Source organism: Anopheles bellator, chromosome 2, assembly GCF_943735745.2.
Source record: "Anopheles bellator chromosome 2, idAnoBellAS_SP24_06.2, whole genome shotgun sequence".
Lineage (NCBI taxonomy): Eukaryota > Metazoa > Arthropoda > Insecta > Diptera > Culicidae > Anopheles > Anopheles bellator.
The window spans coordinates 51,918,268-51,929,672 of NC_071286.1; the positions used below are offsets into that span (position 1 = coordinate 51,918,268).

At 46.1% G+C, this 11,405-nt stretch overlaps 3 protein-coding genes across 4 annotated transcripts; all 3 read left to right on the forward strand.

Moving 5' to 3' along the window:
- Positions 1–781: 781 nt before the first annotated feature.
- On the forward strand, positions 782–4,635 carry LOC131212484 (protein croquemort-like). 2 transcript variants are annotated; one of them, XM_058206364.1, is made up of 6 exons: positions 782–892; positions 2,121–2,358; positions 2,422–2,724; positions 2,790–3,595; positions 3,669–3,759; positions 3,843–4,635. In XM_058206364.1, exons 2-6 carry the CDS (start codon positions 2,233–2,235, stop codon positions 3,990–3,992), a joined length of 1,476 nt encoding a protein of 491 aa, XP_058062347.1. In that variant the 5' UTR covers positions 782–892; positions 2,121–2,232; the 3' UTR covers positions 3,993–4,635. The 2 variants fall into 2 exon arrangements, with proteins under 2 accessions (XP_058062347.1, XP_058062346.1); XM_058206363.1 differs by having other exon boundaries at positions 794–848.
- Positions 4,636–6,336: 1,701 nt separating this feature from the next.
- Positions 6,337–8,823, forward strand: LOC131211909 (arrestin homolog). Its single transcript, XM_058205587.1, has 4 exons — positions 6,337–6,759; positions 7,156–7,966; positions 8,044–8,173; positions 8,238–8,823. Exons 1-4 carry the CDS (start codon positions 6,651–6,653, stop codon positions 8,337–8,339), a joined length of 1,152 nt encoding a protein of 383 aa, XP_058061570.1. The 5' UTR covers positions 6,337–6,650; the 3' UTR covers positions 8,340–8,823.
- Positions 8,824–9,892: 1,069 nt separating this feature from the next.
- Positions 9,893–11,230, forward strand: LOC131212478 (tubulin beta chain-like). The gene has a single exon (XM_058206357.1). It carries the CDS (start codon positions 9,893–9,895, stop codon positions 11,228–11,230), a length of 1,338 nt encoding a protein of 445 aa, XP_058062340.1.
- Positions 11,231–11,405: the final 175 nt, after the last annotated feature.

Here is an 11,405-nt window from a genome sequence, read left to right on the forward strand (position 1 = left end):
TCGCTGGGGCTTCATCTACACGGCCTATGCACTCTGTGGCGTTGGAGTTCTTATGCTGGGATTGTCCTTTTATGCCGCCTTTTTTGTGTGGAAGGACTAGCAAGACCATTCCTCCAGAGCAACTATAGGGTAATAAGATAGCTTTGTTCTCTCCGTCACAATCTTGCCCAATGTCGATAAAATCTGTCCGTAAAACAATAGGTTACGCAGCAAATGGAATGTAATCCGTGTGTTCTCGAAAACAACCGATAAATTCTTGGACCCACTTTCTTTTAAGTCGCACCACGCTATACTAGCAATAAATTTTTATGGAACCTTCATCAAAACACCCGTACAGAAATTATTCCACCGATACTATCATCTGAATGAATTGATTCTTCCCGTTGGCGTTATTTGTTATGAAACATTTGAAAATAATTAACGGTCTCTGCAAAGATTTGAACTACTCGAATACAGCAACAGCTCGATTTCCCAGTGTTAGTTGATAGAACTTTAAACTAATATTCGATATCTTGTAAGGGCGATTTCAAAAGAAAATATACAAAAGGAGAGAGCGATAGAAAGTTCTATACAGTTTTTTTTGCCTATAACTGCATCTTATAGGGGATGATTTTCGTCCACGTGGTTCGGACTTGCTCTGAACGGTTCGCGTTATGCGCTGTCAAAAGTAACGCCGATATAACGTCTTCAGTCGCTCCAACTGTCACCTGATTTTCCTACTCGGGAAACTTTGAATGTGTCACGGCGAGCTGTCGTCGCTGGCTTTGTTTTCATTCGCTCCGTTGTGTCGGTTGTTGTAGCGGCTTCGAGATCGAGTGTCCCCAAACGAGAATCAGCTGCAGATAAAGGTATTGGCAGACTTTATTCATCCATCCCAACTTGCGAACGCTAGGTGCGTAGTCGCAGGACTATCGTTTTGGGTAAAAAGTGCGCTCCGTGATTTCCTTAAACTTCCAAAAAGACCCCGAGAATGATTCATTTCTTATCAACCAACCTTCCTTTACATGCTAGGTGCAAGGTTTTGCAAACAGTGTGCTCCCCACCACAAGAAATGACTCATGAGTTTCATGTACAAATAACCACAACCATTACGGAGATCGTTACGTAGCTGGGGACTGCGCATGGTTCCATGGTCAGTTTCGGTTCAGTAACGGTGATCAGTTTGTATAAAAGCGACGATCGTAGCGGGGAATTGCAATTCGAACTTTCCCGATGCGCAGTACGTTGTTATCTGGAATGAGTCGCTACTGCTCCGCGAGGCAATCACTTCCACCACATGCACAGAACAAGTGGGCTGTCGGGTGCCACCATTCACACGTCTCTCCAGGGTCGTCTGGCAATGCCAACGAATCCGTTGCATCACGCAAAGGCACCAACCGGCACCAGCCACTAGGGGCTGTCGTTGGCCTCCGCAAGTGTACAACTTTCATCGCCAACGAACCGAATGGTCTGGTTCCGTTCGGCACCCAACTTTATGAATCAACGGTGCAAAGGTCTCTGGCTGAATTGGCCGGTTTTGCAGATGTTTTCCCTTTCCTTGGCCCCAGCCTTCAACCTTGATGTCGCTGCTGATGACGAACTGATTACATGACCGCAAACACACTGTATTGGAGGTGTAAAGCGATTTGTATGTGATCGTCAGCGGATCATAATGCGATTACTCACGCGTTACATGACTTGCGTCAGTAGATTAGGTTGTTTGCAGTTTTGTTGTACAGCGATCGCATCCACACGCCAAAGCTGTGGCGGACATAGTGCTGTCCCTTGACCTGCCCAACATCCCCAATGGCTTGCATACGTTTCACGCCTCGATGCTGTTATCGGAGGACATTCTACGAGAGCCAATCGTCTCAACACAGCAGCAAACCGTCCCCTAGTGGCAAGTCTTTGCGATAACCACTTTGTGGGACAAGTTTCGAAGAAATTTTGTGCAAAACCCGTCGCAAGCGTTAGCAGAGTGTGCGCTATAGCAACGTAGCAAGCGTGGTCATAACGAGTCGATACCGAAACTAATTCAATTAGAAGTAGTTCGAGACGGCACTATTTTTGGATTCCACCCTCCAACGGCCATACCATAACAATCAAATATCTAAGCGTTTTTTAACCTTCCCTTTTTACAGTATGCTGCTGGATTGATGAAACGTTCAAACAGCATTAGTAATGCTCTAACTATTCTGCCAAAAGTCTCCAATCCGAACGGAATTCAACGCAATACGGGAAACGGCCGCAAAAATGTGTTCATCATGCTCGAACATGCAGAAGAAGTTGGTATCGCTAGGGTTCTCGGCCTTTCTGATTCTGTTCGCCATCACCCTCGGTGTCCTCTGGCCGTCCATGTCCACCAAAGTGCTGCATGATGTGAGAATGGTGCCGGACTCGGCAATGAATGTGCTATGATCGATACTGCCTTTTTGTCTGCAGAAACTGGTGGTCAAAACTGGCTCGAGCAACTACAACAATTGGATCAGAACTCCTATCCCGATGTACCTCGAGGTATACTTCTTCAACTGGAGTAACGCGCACCTGCACGCCGACGCATCGGTGAAACCACACTTTACCGAAATGGGACCGTACACCTTTAGTGAGGTGCACGAACGCGTAAACCTGGTGTGGAACACTAACAACACCGTGACGTACAACCAGCGGCGCACGTGGCATTTTGTACCGCAGCTTTCGAACGGTTCGCTGGACGATTTGGTAACGAATCTGAACGTGATATCACTGGTAAGGTTGGGTGCCTCCGACAGCTGTGAGGCATTAAAATGTGTCCACTTTTGTTTTCACCATAGAATGTAGCCTACCTTATGCGAGACGTAAAGTTTCCCCTGGACATCCCGGTGAAAACGATACTGGAAACGCACGGATCTTTCTTGTGGAAAAACAAAACCGTCCGCGAGCTTCTGTTCGACGGTGTTGACGATCCGCTACTGGATTTGATCCGAACGTTACCGGACATCAGGTCGAAAGTACCGTTCGATCGATTCGGCTGGTTCTATGGACGCAACCTGAGCGAAACTTTCGATGGTTCCTTCACGATGCGTACGGGTGCCGATGATATTGAGAGTACGGGCTTGCTGACCCAGTGGAACGGAGCGCCACGAACTGGCATGTACCGCGGGCGATGTGGAGCAGTTTACGGCACCTCCGGTGAACTGTGGCCAGCGAACGCTGAAACACCATCGAACATTACGCTCTTTCCTTCGGATATATGTCGCTCGGTTACGCTGCAAAAAAGCGAGGCGGTCTCACTGTACAACGTGCAGGGTGTAAAGTACATCGGAGACGGTCGCGTGTTCGACAATGGTGTCACGTATCCGGATGCAGCCTGTTGGTGTAATGCCGATCCGCAGCAATGTCCCGATCTTAAACCGGGTATATTCAATGCATCGGCCTGCAAGTATGGTTCGCCAACGTTCGTGTCTTTCCCACACTTTTACCTCGCCGACGAAAGCTTCCAAACGGCGGTGGACGGTATGCGGCCCAATAGGACTGTGCACGAGTTTTACATGGCGATCGAGACGAAAACCGGCATTCCGCTGGACGTTCGCGCTCAGCTGCAAATCAACGAGCACCTGCAGCCGATCAAAGCGTTCAGGTAAATGGACACCGCCGTAAAGGGCGATCGGGGAAAAATCATTCACTTTTCTCTCTGTTATGACCCCTTCTAGTATGTATAAAAATTCTCCGGATGTAATGGTACCCATGCTATGGTTCCGACAACGTGCCACGTTGACACAGGAGCTTGCCGAACAAGCTAAGGTAAAGGCGGTCAGCGAAACGCAACATCACAGGGACATCGTTGATTAATCGTAACCATTTCCATGCTTTCTTCTCACTTGCAGCTGGCCCTTGCTCTACCTACACTGGGCATCTATGTGGCCTTTTTCTTCGGCTCCATTGGCGTCATCATGGGGTGCGTGTTCCTATACATGGCTATCAGGAAATGGTCCCCAGGTACGGACATTGTTCCGTATGAAGAGCTTGTCAACTAAGCGACATTGAAGCTTACGCGTCGCCAGCACCGTCCGTTGGTGTGCTGTCTAACGAGTGCCTTACCGTGATATCAATAACCCGGGCATAACGATGCAAGAAGGGGCTTCTTTGTATTCTTTCTCTATCGGTTGTAAAATTGATAATAATTCGCAAAACCTTTTTAGGACACTTTATTTTCTACATTCCTAGCCCATACCGATTGATGGGATTATAGTTTAATCTTGCCTTTATTTTCTTCACGAAAAAGTGCCAAAACAAAAACATATGCAAAGATGTGTTCAACAAGTTCGAAGCAGCGTGTAAATGGGTTAGCGTTTTTGGCAATCGATGTTCTTTTATTACTTTTAACACAATCAAACATGAGCCACGCTACGTGGTCAAGGGAACACTGCTCAATGCGCATCAATTTTGTTTCTTTAGTCAGCCGGAAAGAACTAACTCAAGTAGGTCCGGATGTTTGAAAAGGTCAACCACAAACTAAAACAGATATAAATTGTTTTAGTTTGCGGTTCGCTGCAAAGCAATCAAGTTGAAGAAAAAATACTACATTTTATCAACATATCCAAAGAGACAAATTATTTTATTTGGTTTATGATGTTTTTGTAATGTAATAGGTAGAAGTAATAAAATTAATTGAATGAACCTCGCTGTTTGTACGACTTTTTTGTATTTCTTGCTGCGTTTCAGGTTTTATCGCTGTTTTATCATCAAAATGTTCTATACATATTTGGTTGGACGCATTCACATTGTGATCCGTTATCAGTGTGATCTAACAACCATTGAATCTTTTTAAGGAAAGGAAATAAGAAATAAGGAAAATGCATTTAATATGAGACTTATCTTAAGAGGTGGGACTTATCATCATCATCATTATATTATTTTATACCTCTCCCTAGCCCGTCTGTAGATCATCTGTCTGCACTGCACCGATTGATTTCATTATCAATGGTACTTAATGATCGAATCGAAACATGGAATTTCACCATATCGTCCATAAATAAGTTGGACTGAACAGTCCAAGCCCTGTCCACTTTTCCATACATAGCTTTACAATGAGTATAACAAAAACCCTATTATCTACATTGTGGTCCATTTACCATTTCAAAGCAGTTCCTACGTATGATCACAAGAATCGTGTGTATGTTATGGGTGATTGCGGACGTCATCGTTTAGAGCAAGGGCTTTTAAACAAATATTAAAGTTCACGGTCAGCGAGCTTACCTGTTGACTCAGGTGGATTGTGCCCTTGACTGTCGTCTTAAGAGAACGTAAATACACAAGAAGAGTCGAAGCTGTCGAATAATTCGAAGCAGGAAACCATACGTGCGCACCATGACAAAGACCAAGGAAAGCGGACGGTAGTGTCTACAAGTCCAATAGACTCGATCTAATCTACGAGCCTGCGAGGAAATGTCGCCGAACGGTCATCCAGGTCACGTGTTTCCGTTGACCGTTCTTAGAACAGAATACACTCGACGGAAATCAATGTGCAACACATTAACTTAATTGAGCTGAGAATCATGTGTATTCGGTGAACGTAAACGTCCCTTTTATCACTTTATCTTTAATTACATACTATAATTCTTAAAGCTTTTGGAAAAAGAAAACACAAGTCCTGGGATTCGTTAATATTCAGTGTTACCGCACACCAGGCGCCTCCATTAATAAGGATCGATTGAAAAGGATTTTTTTCTACTGCAAACTGGGTGATTTTTCCCGTTTCTTTCAGCAGACCTTCAGAACCGAAGGTTACAATAATATTCAGTATTTACCAGTTTGTAGTCCACAAACCAAAATCCTTTCGCATCCCATAAAACCGATGCTACCACTGTCTTGGCCGATTTCTCGAAACGAACCCGTTTCGGAGCCGAAGAACCAGTTCCGTACCACGTCTTAGCCGCTTGTTTTGACTCAGGATTATGTCCCAATCCATAGCGATGAGTCGACGCACAAACGCCTGTTTGTCCTTTCGACAACCCCAGTAGAGAGTGAGAAATGCTGTTTTTCGGATTAGTTCCGTTTGCTATTATGTTAAGAATATTAATAATATTAGGAGACAGCGTCGAGGTATAAGGGAGAAAAAGCTAACGAGGATCATTTTCATATTTTTCACGAGGGAAAGAACACATAAAAAACTTCGTATGCAAACCAAGAATCCAGAACCGTCGGTCACCCTGGACTTTCGCCGTCACAATCAATGGCCGCTGGGCGTATCGATCGCCCATAGGTACGGACGAACTCGTAATTGGATCAGAAGAACGGTGTGCGACGCAACCAGCGTGCAGATAGTAACCGCGAGGGCATATAAATGCAGCTAAACCGTGGTCAGCTAATTCAGTTTGCGTTTAACAACGGAAACGGCGGTTGTCATCTATCTGCTGGTGGCGGAAACGAATCTCATACATTGGAAAACTAAAAAAATTAATCATTCAAAAAAGCACCTTGTCCTCGAAGTTTGAACAGTGAACAACGTACACGCCCCGCGAAACTTTCCGAAACAAAACCAGCTCCATAAAACAAAAAATAAAATTGGTGTACCGCAGTGGTAACGATTTTGAAGCATAACCTCAACTACAGCAACATACCAAGTGAAGTTGTGTAACTTTTACGTTGCAAACGTTTACATCTGGTGATAAGCAACATAACACAACAGCAACATGGTCTACAACTTCAAAGTCTTCAAGAAGTGCGCCCCGAATGGAAAGGTCACGCTTTACATGGGCAAGCGTGATTTCGTAGATCACGTTTCCGGTGTCGAACCGATCGGTGTGTATTGTAAAAGTCACGGCGGAGCTCATAAAATCAGAAAGATGATGTTAGCTTTCTCTCTGCTCTTCAGAGCAGATTACGACAAGTTTGTTCAGATTATGCATAACGAATCTCCGATCGTTTTCCCAGTGCCATCGTAGACAAAGAAAATAAGAAAGATTTAGATCGAATTCCTAATGCATAACGTGGCACGTTCATGTTCACCATAATAAGCAGTAACAGTATGTTTTACGAATTAGAAAACCAATAGTTAAGTGAGCATTTTTTTACCAACACCCAGTTGTTTTAATCAAAGGTGTCCTTTCGGTCTTCAAGAAGTTTGGCTTTACTCTTCAGGCATTATTCTTTCTCAACCCTTTTTCGCGTTTATTTTTTGAATACTTTCTCCACCAGATGGTATCATCGTCCTGGACGATGAATACATTCGTGATAATCGCAAGATCTACGGCCAGGTGGTCTGTAGTTTCCGTTATGGACGCGAGGAAGACGAGGTGATGGGCCTGAACTTCCAGAAGGAACTGTTCCTCGCGTCGGAACAGATCTATCCGCGGCCGGAGAAGTCGGACAAGGAGCAGACTAAGCTGCAGGAGCGACTGCTGAAGAAGCTCGGCCCCAACGCGATACCGTTCACGTTCAACATCTCGCCGAACGCCCCATCATCGGTGACGCTCCAGCAGGGCGAGGACGACAACGGCGATCCGTGCGGTGTATCGTATTACGTGAAGATCTACGCCGGCGAGTCGGAAACCGATCGTACCCATCGTCGCAGCACGGTCACGCTCGGCATCCGGAAGATCCAGTTTGCGCCGACGAAACAGGGCCAGCAGCCGTGCACGGTGGTGCGCAAGGACTTTATGCTCAGCCCTGGGGAGCTGGAGCTAGAGGTGACGCTCGACAAGCAACTGTATCTGCACGGTGAACGAATAGGCGTCAACATCTGCATACGCAACAACTCGAACAAGATGGTCAAAAAGATCAAGGCCATGATCCAGCAGGGGGTCGATGTGGTGCTCTTCCAGAACGGCAGCTACCGCAACACGGTGGCTTCGCTGGAGACTAGCGAAGGATGCCCCATTCAGCCCGGCTCCAGCCTGTCGAAGGTGATGTATCTCACACCGTTGCTGTCTAGCAATAAGCAGCGCCGCGGTGTTGCTCTCGATGGGCAAATCAAGCGCCAAGAGCAATGTATGGCCTCAACTACTCTGTAAGTGTAAACACCCAACGGTTCGACCAAGGTTACAATCGCTAACGCGTGCCCACCCGTTCTACCACCTCCAACAGTTTGGCTCAACCGGATCAACGTGACGCCTTCGGAATCATCATTTCCTACGCGGTGAAGGTTAAGCTCTTCCTTGGCGCCCTGGGTGGTGAGCTTTCGGCCGAGCTACCGTTCGTACTGATGCACCCGAAGGTAGGCACTTCTTTCCCTGCAAAGGCACCGTAGCTAATCGATGTCGATCCTTCCATTGCTACAGCCCGGTACTAAGGCGAAGGTCATCCACGCGGACAGCCAGGCAGACGTCGAGACTTTCCGGCAGGACACCGTCGATTATCAGGCTTCGGTCGATTTTGAATGAACGGCAAACTAGCGAGAAGCCCCAACGGCAACGACGATGACAACAACGACCACAAACACATAACTACTCTTCCGAATATCCTAGAAACATTATCCTGCGCACCTTCGCTAGTATCGTGCATTCCTGTCCTGATGATCATTTGATGCAAAGTGATGAGAATGATCACTAGCGAACGAACGAATATAGCGAACGAGAGAGCGAGAGTGGGAGAAAGAATAATGGCCACAGGACACACATGGCGCCGGTTTCAGTTACAGGACGAGTTGATGAAATTATCCGTTATCGAAGCTGGGAATCTACCAATGCTGCGCGCAAGGGCTTTGACTTCCTAACCGACCGACGCATATTAATTTCAACACGTAATCGGTACCTCCGCATCAATTCTGGTATCACCTTGAAGCCTCTGAAGCAAAATTGGCAGTCGTAGAAAACAGGGAACGATTAAATAAACCGTTACGGAACAATGCTATTGGCCGACAACACAGTCTGAACTTACTTTTGATTGTTCGTATCATTCGACAGACACCTGGTTTATTTCATAAAGCTGGGTAGACTTTACTCGACATATTTTGACCAAAAAGATGACATTGACCTCGAACAAACGGTAACGAACGGAGAAACAGTTATCTAATGCAAAGGGGGTTCTGATATAAGTTCACCACTTGATTACGCAATGTAATCTATAAGAAAGCAATTTTTATGATTAACTCAAATGAGAATACGATAGAAACCTTGTTACATAAACGGGGAAACTTGGCTTTAGTTCGGGATACTTACGCCCTGAACAATCACGGACGGATCGATGTAATTAAATGACGCACTCATAACGTCCGCTCGTGATGGTCACTGATTCCGCTTTTAAAGGAGAAGGTTCAAGGAGTCCTCCTCGTTGCTTCTTACGCTGCAACCTTTTCTGGCAGCCATCGACGTACTTTTTTATTCTCAGTAGTCGATGCAGTCCTGCATTGTTCCCTGATGTTATAACAGGATGTTCCGTGTTGTTATAATTGCCTGATTAAAGGAGAAGTACAATTTCTATAGAACGAGAAGTAATTAAGAAAAAGCTTCATTCACTATGAATTTATTGGCTAAACCAACATTTCCTTCAGAACAGCTTGGAAAGTTGCAACTTCTTCTTATTTGGCAAAAACCGCTTCGCCTGGACCAGAGACAATGTTAATCTCTGTAACGGTTCGTTTTTACTATGGCCGTTTATGTTCGTTCTATGGCCGGGGCTGCGTAACAACCGGTCCCGGGATTCCAACCCAGGCCAGCTGCGTAGCAACGGCGATCGTTAGCGACTGCTCTATCGACGGTGCCAACATACTGTAGTGAACAATATCTTTGTTCAATCCAAGTAAACTTGGTTGGAAGTTAAAAGCACAGGCAGTATCTAAGAAAAGCTCATTCTACTTTCGGAGAGCCAAGCAGTAAGGTCGTCACTCTCGCCGCTCTAGTGAATCTTCATTTTAAACCGTCAATTCACCGAAATACGAAAAAGTTGCTAATCCTCAACATTTCCGTTCTCCTGTGCAAGCACATAAGCAAGCGAAATGCGTGAAATCGTGCACATTCAAGCAGGACAGTGCGGAAATCAGATTGGAGCCAAGTTCTGGGAAATAATCTCGAACGAACACGGTATCGATGCTACGGGTCATTACGCTGGCGACTGTGATCTACAGCTTGAGCGCATAAACGTGTACTACAATACAGCTGGCGATGGCAAGTATGTACCTCGTGCGATCTTAGTTGATCTCGAGCCCGGCACTATGGACTCCGTTCGTTCGGGACCATTCGGGCAGCTATTCCGCCCGGACAACTTTTCATTTGGTCAATCCGGCGCCGGCAACAATTGGGCTAAGGGCCATTACACCGAAGGAGCTGAACTGGTTGATTCTGTGATGGATGTGGTGCGCAAAGAAGCGGAAGGCTGCGATTATCTACAGGGGTTCCAGTTAACTCATTCGCTGGGTGGTGGAACGGGTTCAGGAATGGGGACGCTGCTAATTTCAAAAATTCGCGAGGAGTACCCGGATCGTATCATGAACACCTTCTCGGTCTTTCCATCACCAAAGGTGTCCGATACGGTGGTCGAACCTTACAATGCTACCCTCAGCGTGCACCAGCTGGTTGAGAACACCGACGAAAGCTACTGCATTGACAACGAGGCACTGTACGATATCTGTTTTCGAACATTGAAACTTACCACACCGACCTATGGCGATTTGAACCATCTAGTTTCGGCCGCCATGTCCGGTGTAACTACGTGCCTTCGTTTCCCCGGTCAGCTAAATGCTGATCTTCGAAAGCTTGCCGTCAATATGGTGCCTTTCCCGCGGCTACACTTTTTTATCACCGGTTTTGCACCCCTGACATCCCGTGGTGCCCAACAGTATCGTGCTCTAACCGTTCCGGAATTGACTCAGCAGATGTTCGACGCGAAAAACATGATGGCCGCTTGCGATCCACGCCATGGTCGGTATCTGACCGTGGCCGCTATTTTCCGCGGTCGTATGTCGATGAAAGAAGTTGACGAGCAAATGATGAACGTCCAGAATAAAAACAGTAGCTACTTTGTTGAGTGGATCCCGAATAACGTGAAGACGGCGGTTTGCGACATTCCGCCACGTGGCCTGAAGATGTCGTCAACATTCATTGGTAACTCCACGTCGATTCAGGAAATATTCAAACGTATTGGCGAACAGTTTACGGCCATGTTTCGACGCAAGGCGTTCCTGCACTGGTACACGGGAGAGGGCATGGACGAGATGGAGTTTACCGAGGCCGAGAGTAACATGAACGATCTCGTGTCCGAATATCAGCAGTATCAAGAAGCGACGGCCGATGATGAAGGAGAAATGGACGAAGAGGAGGAAGCAGCTGAGGATTAATTCTTTTTCTTTGTGTTGATTTCTAATAAATTTCCCTTGTGTTGATCAGGTACTTAAATGTTGTGTGAATTTACAACAGTAGTTTCATATCTATATGCCTCGGCTTCTTTCTTCGATAAACAATAAGTTTCGTCGGGTGGTAATACGTATTGAAGTATCCTCACGGATTAATCGT

Excerpts from the sequence above, each read along its gene's own strand:
- LOC131212484 (XM_058206364.1), top strand. The coding sequence starts at position 2,233 with ATGTGTTCATCATGCTCGAACATGCAGAAGAAGTTGGTATCGCTAGGG. Across the intron at positions 3,596-3,668 it reads CAGCCGATCAAAGCGTTCAG|TATGTATAAAAATTCTCCGG; the intron begins GTAAATGGACAC and ends GACCCCTTCTAG. Across the intron at positions 3,760-3,842 it reads AGCTTGCCGAACAAGCTAAG|CTGGCCCTTGCTCTACCTAC; the intron begins GTAAAGGCGGTC and ends TCTCACTTGCAG.
- LOC131211909 (XM_058205587.1), top strand. The coding sequence starts at position 6,651 with ATGGTCTACAACTTCAAAGTCTTCAAGAAGTGCGCCCCGAATGGAAAG. Across the intron at positions 7,967-8,043 it reads TGTATGGCCTCAACTACTCT|TTTGGCTCAACCGGATCAAC; the intron begins GTAAGTGTAAAC and ends CACCTCCAACAG. Across the intron at positions 8,174-8,237 it reads TCGTACTGATGCACCCGAAG|CCCGGTACTAAGGCGAAGGT; the intron begins GTAGGCACTTCT and ends CCATTGCTACAG.
- LOC131212478 (XM_058206357.1), top strand. The coding sequence starts at position 9,893 with ATGCGTGAAATCGTGCACATTCAAGCAGGACAGTGCGGAAATCAGATT.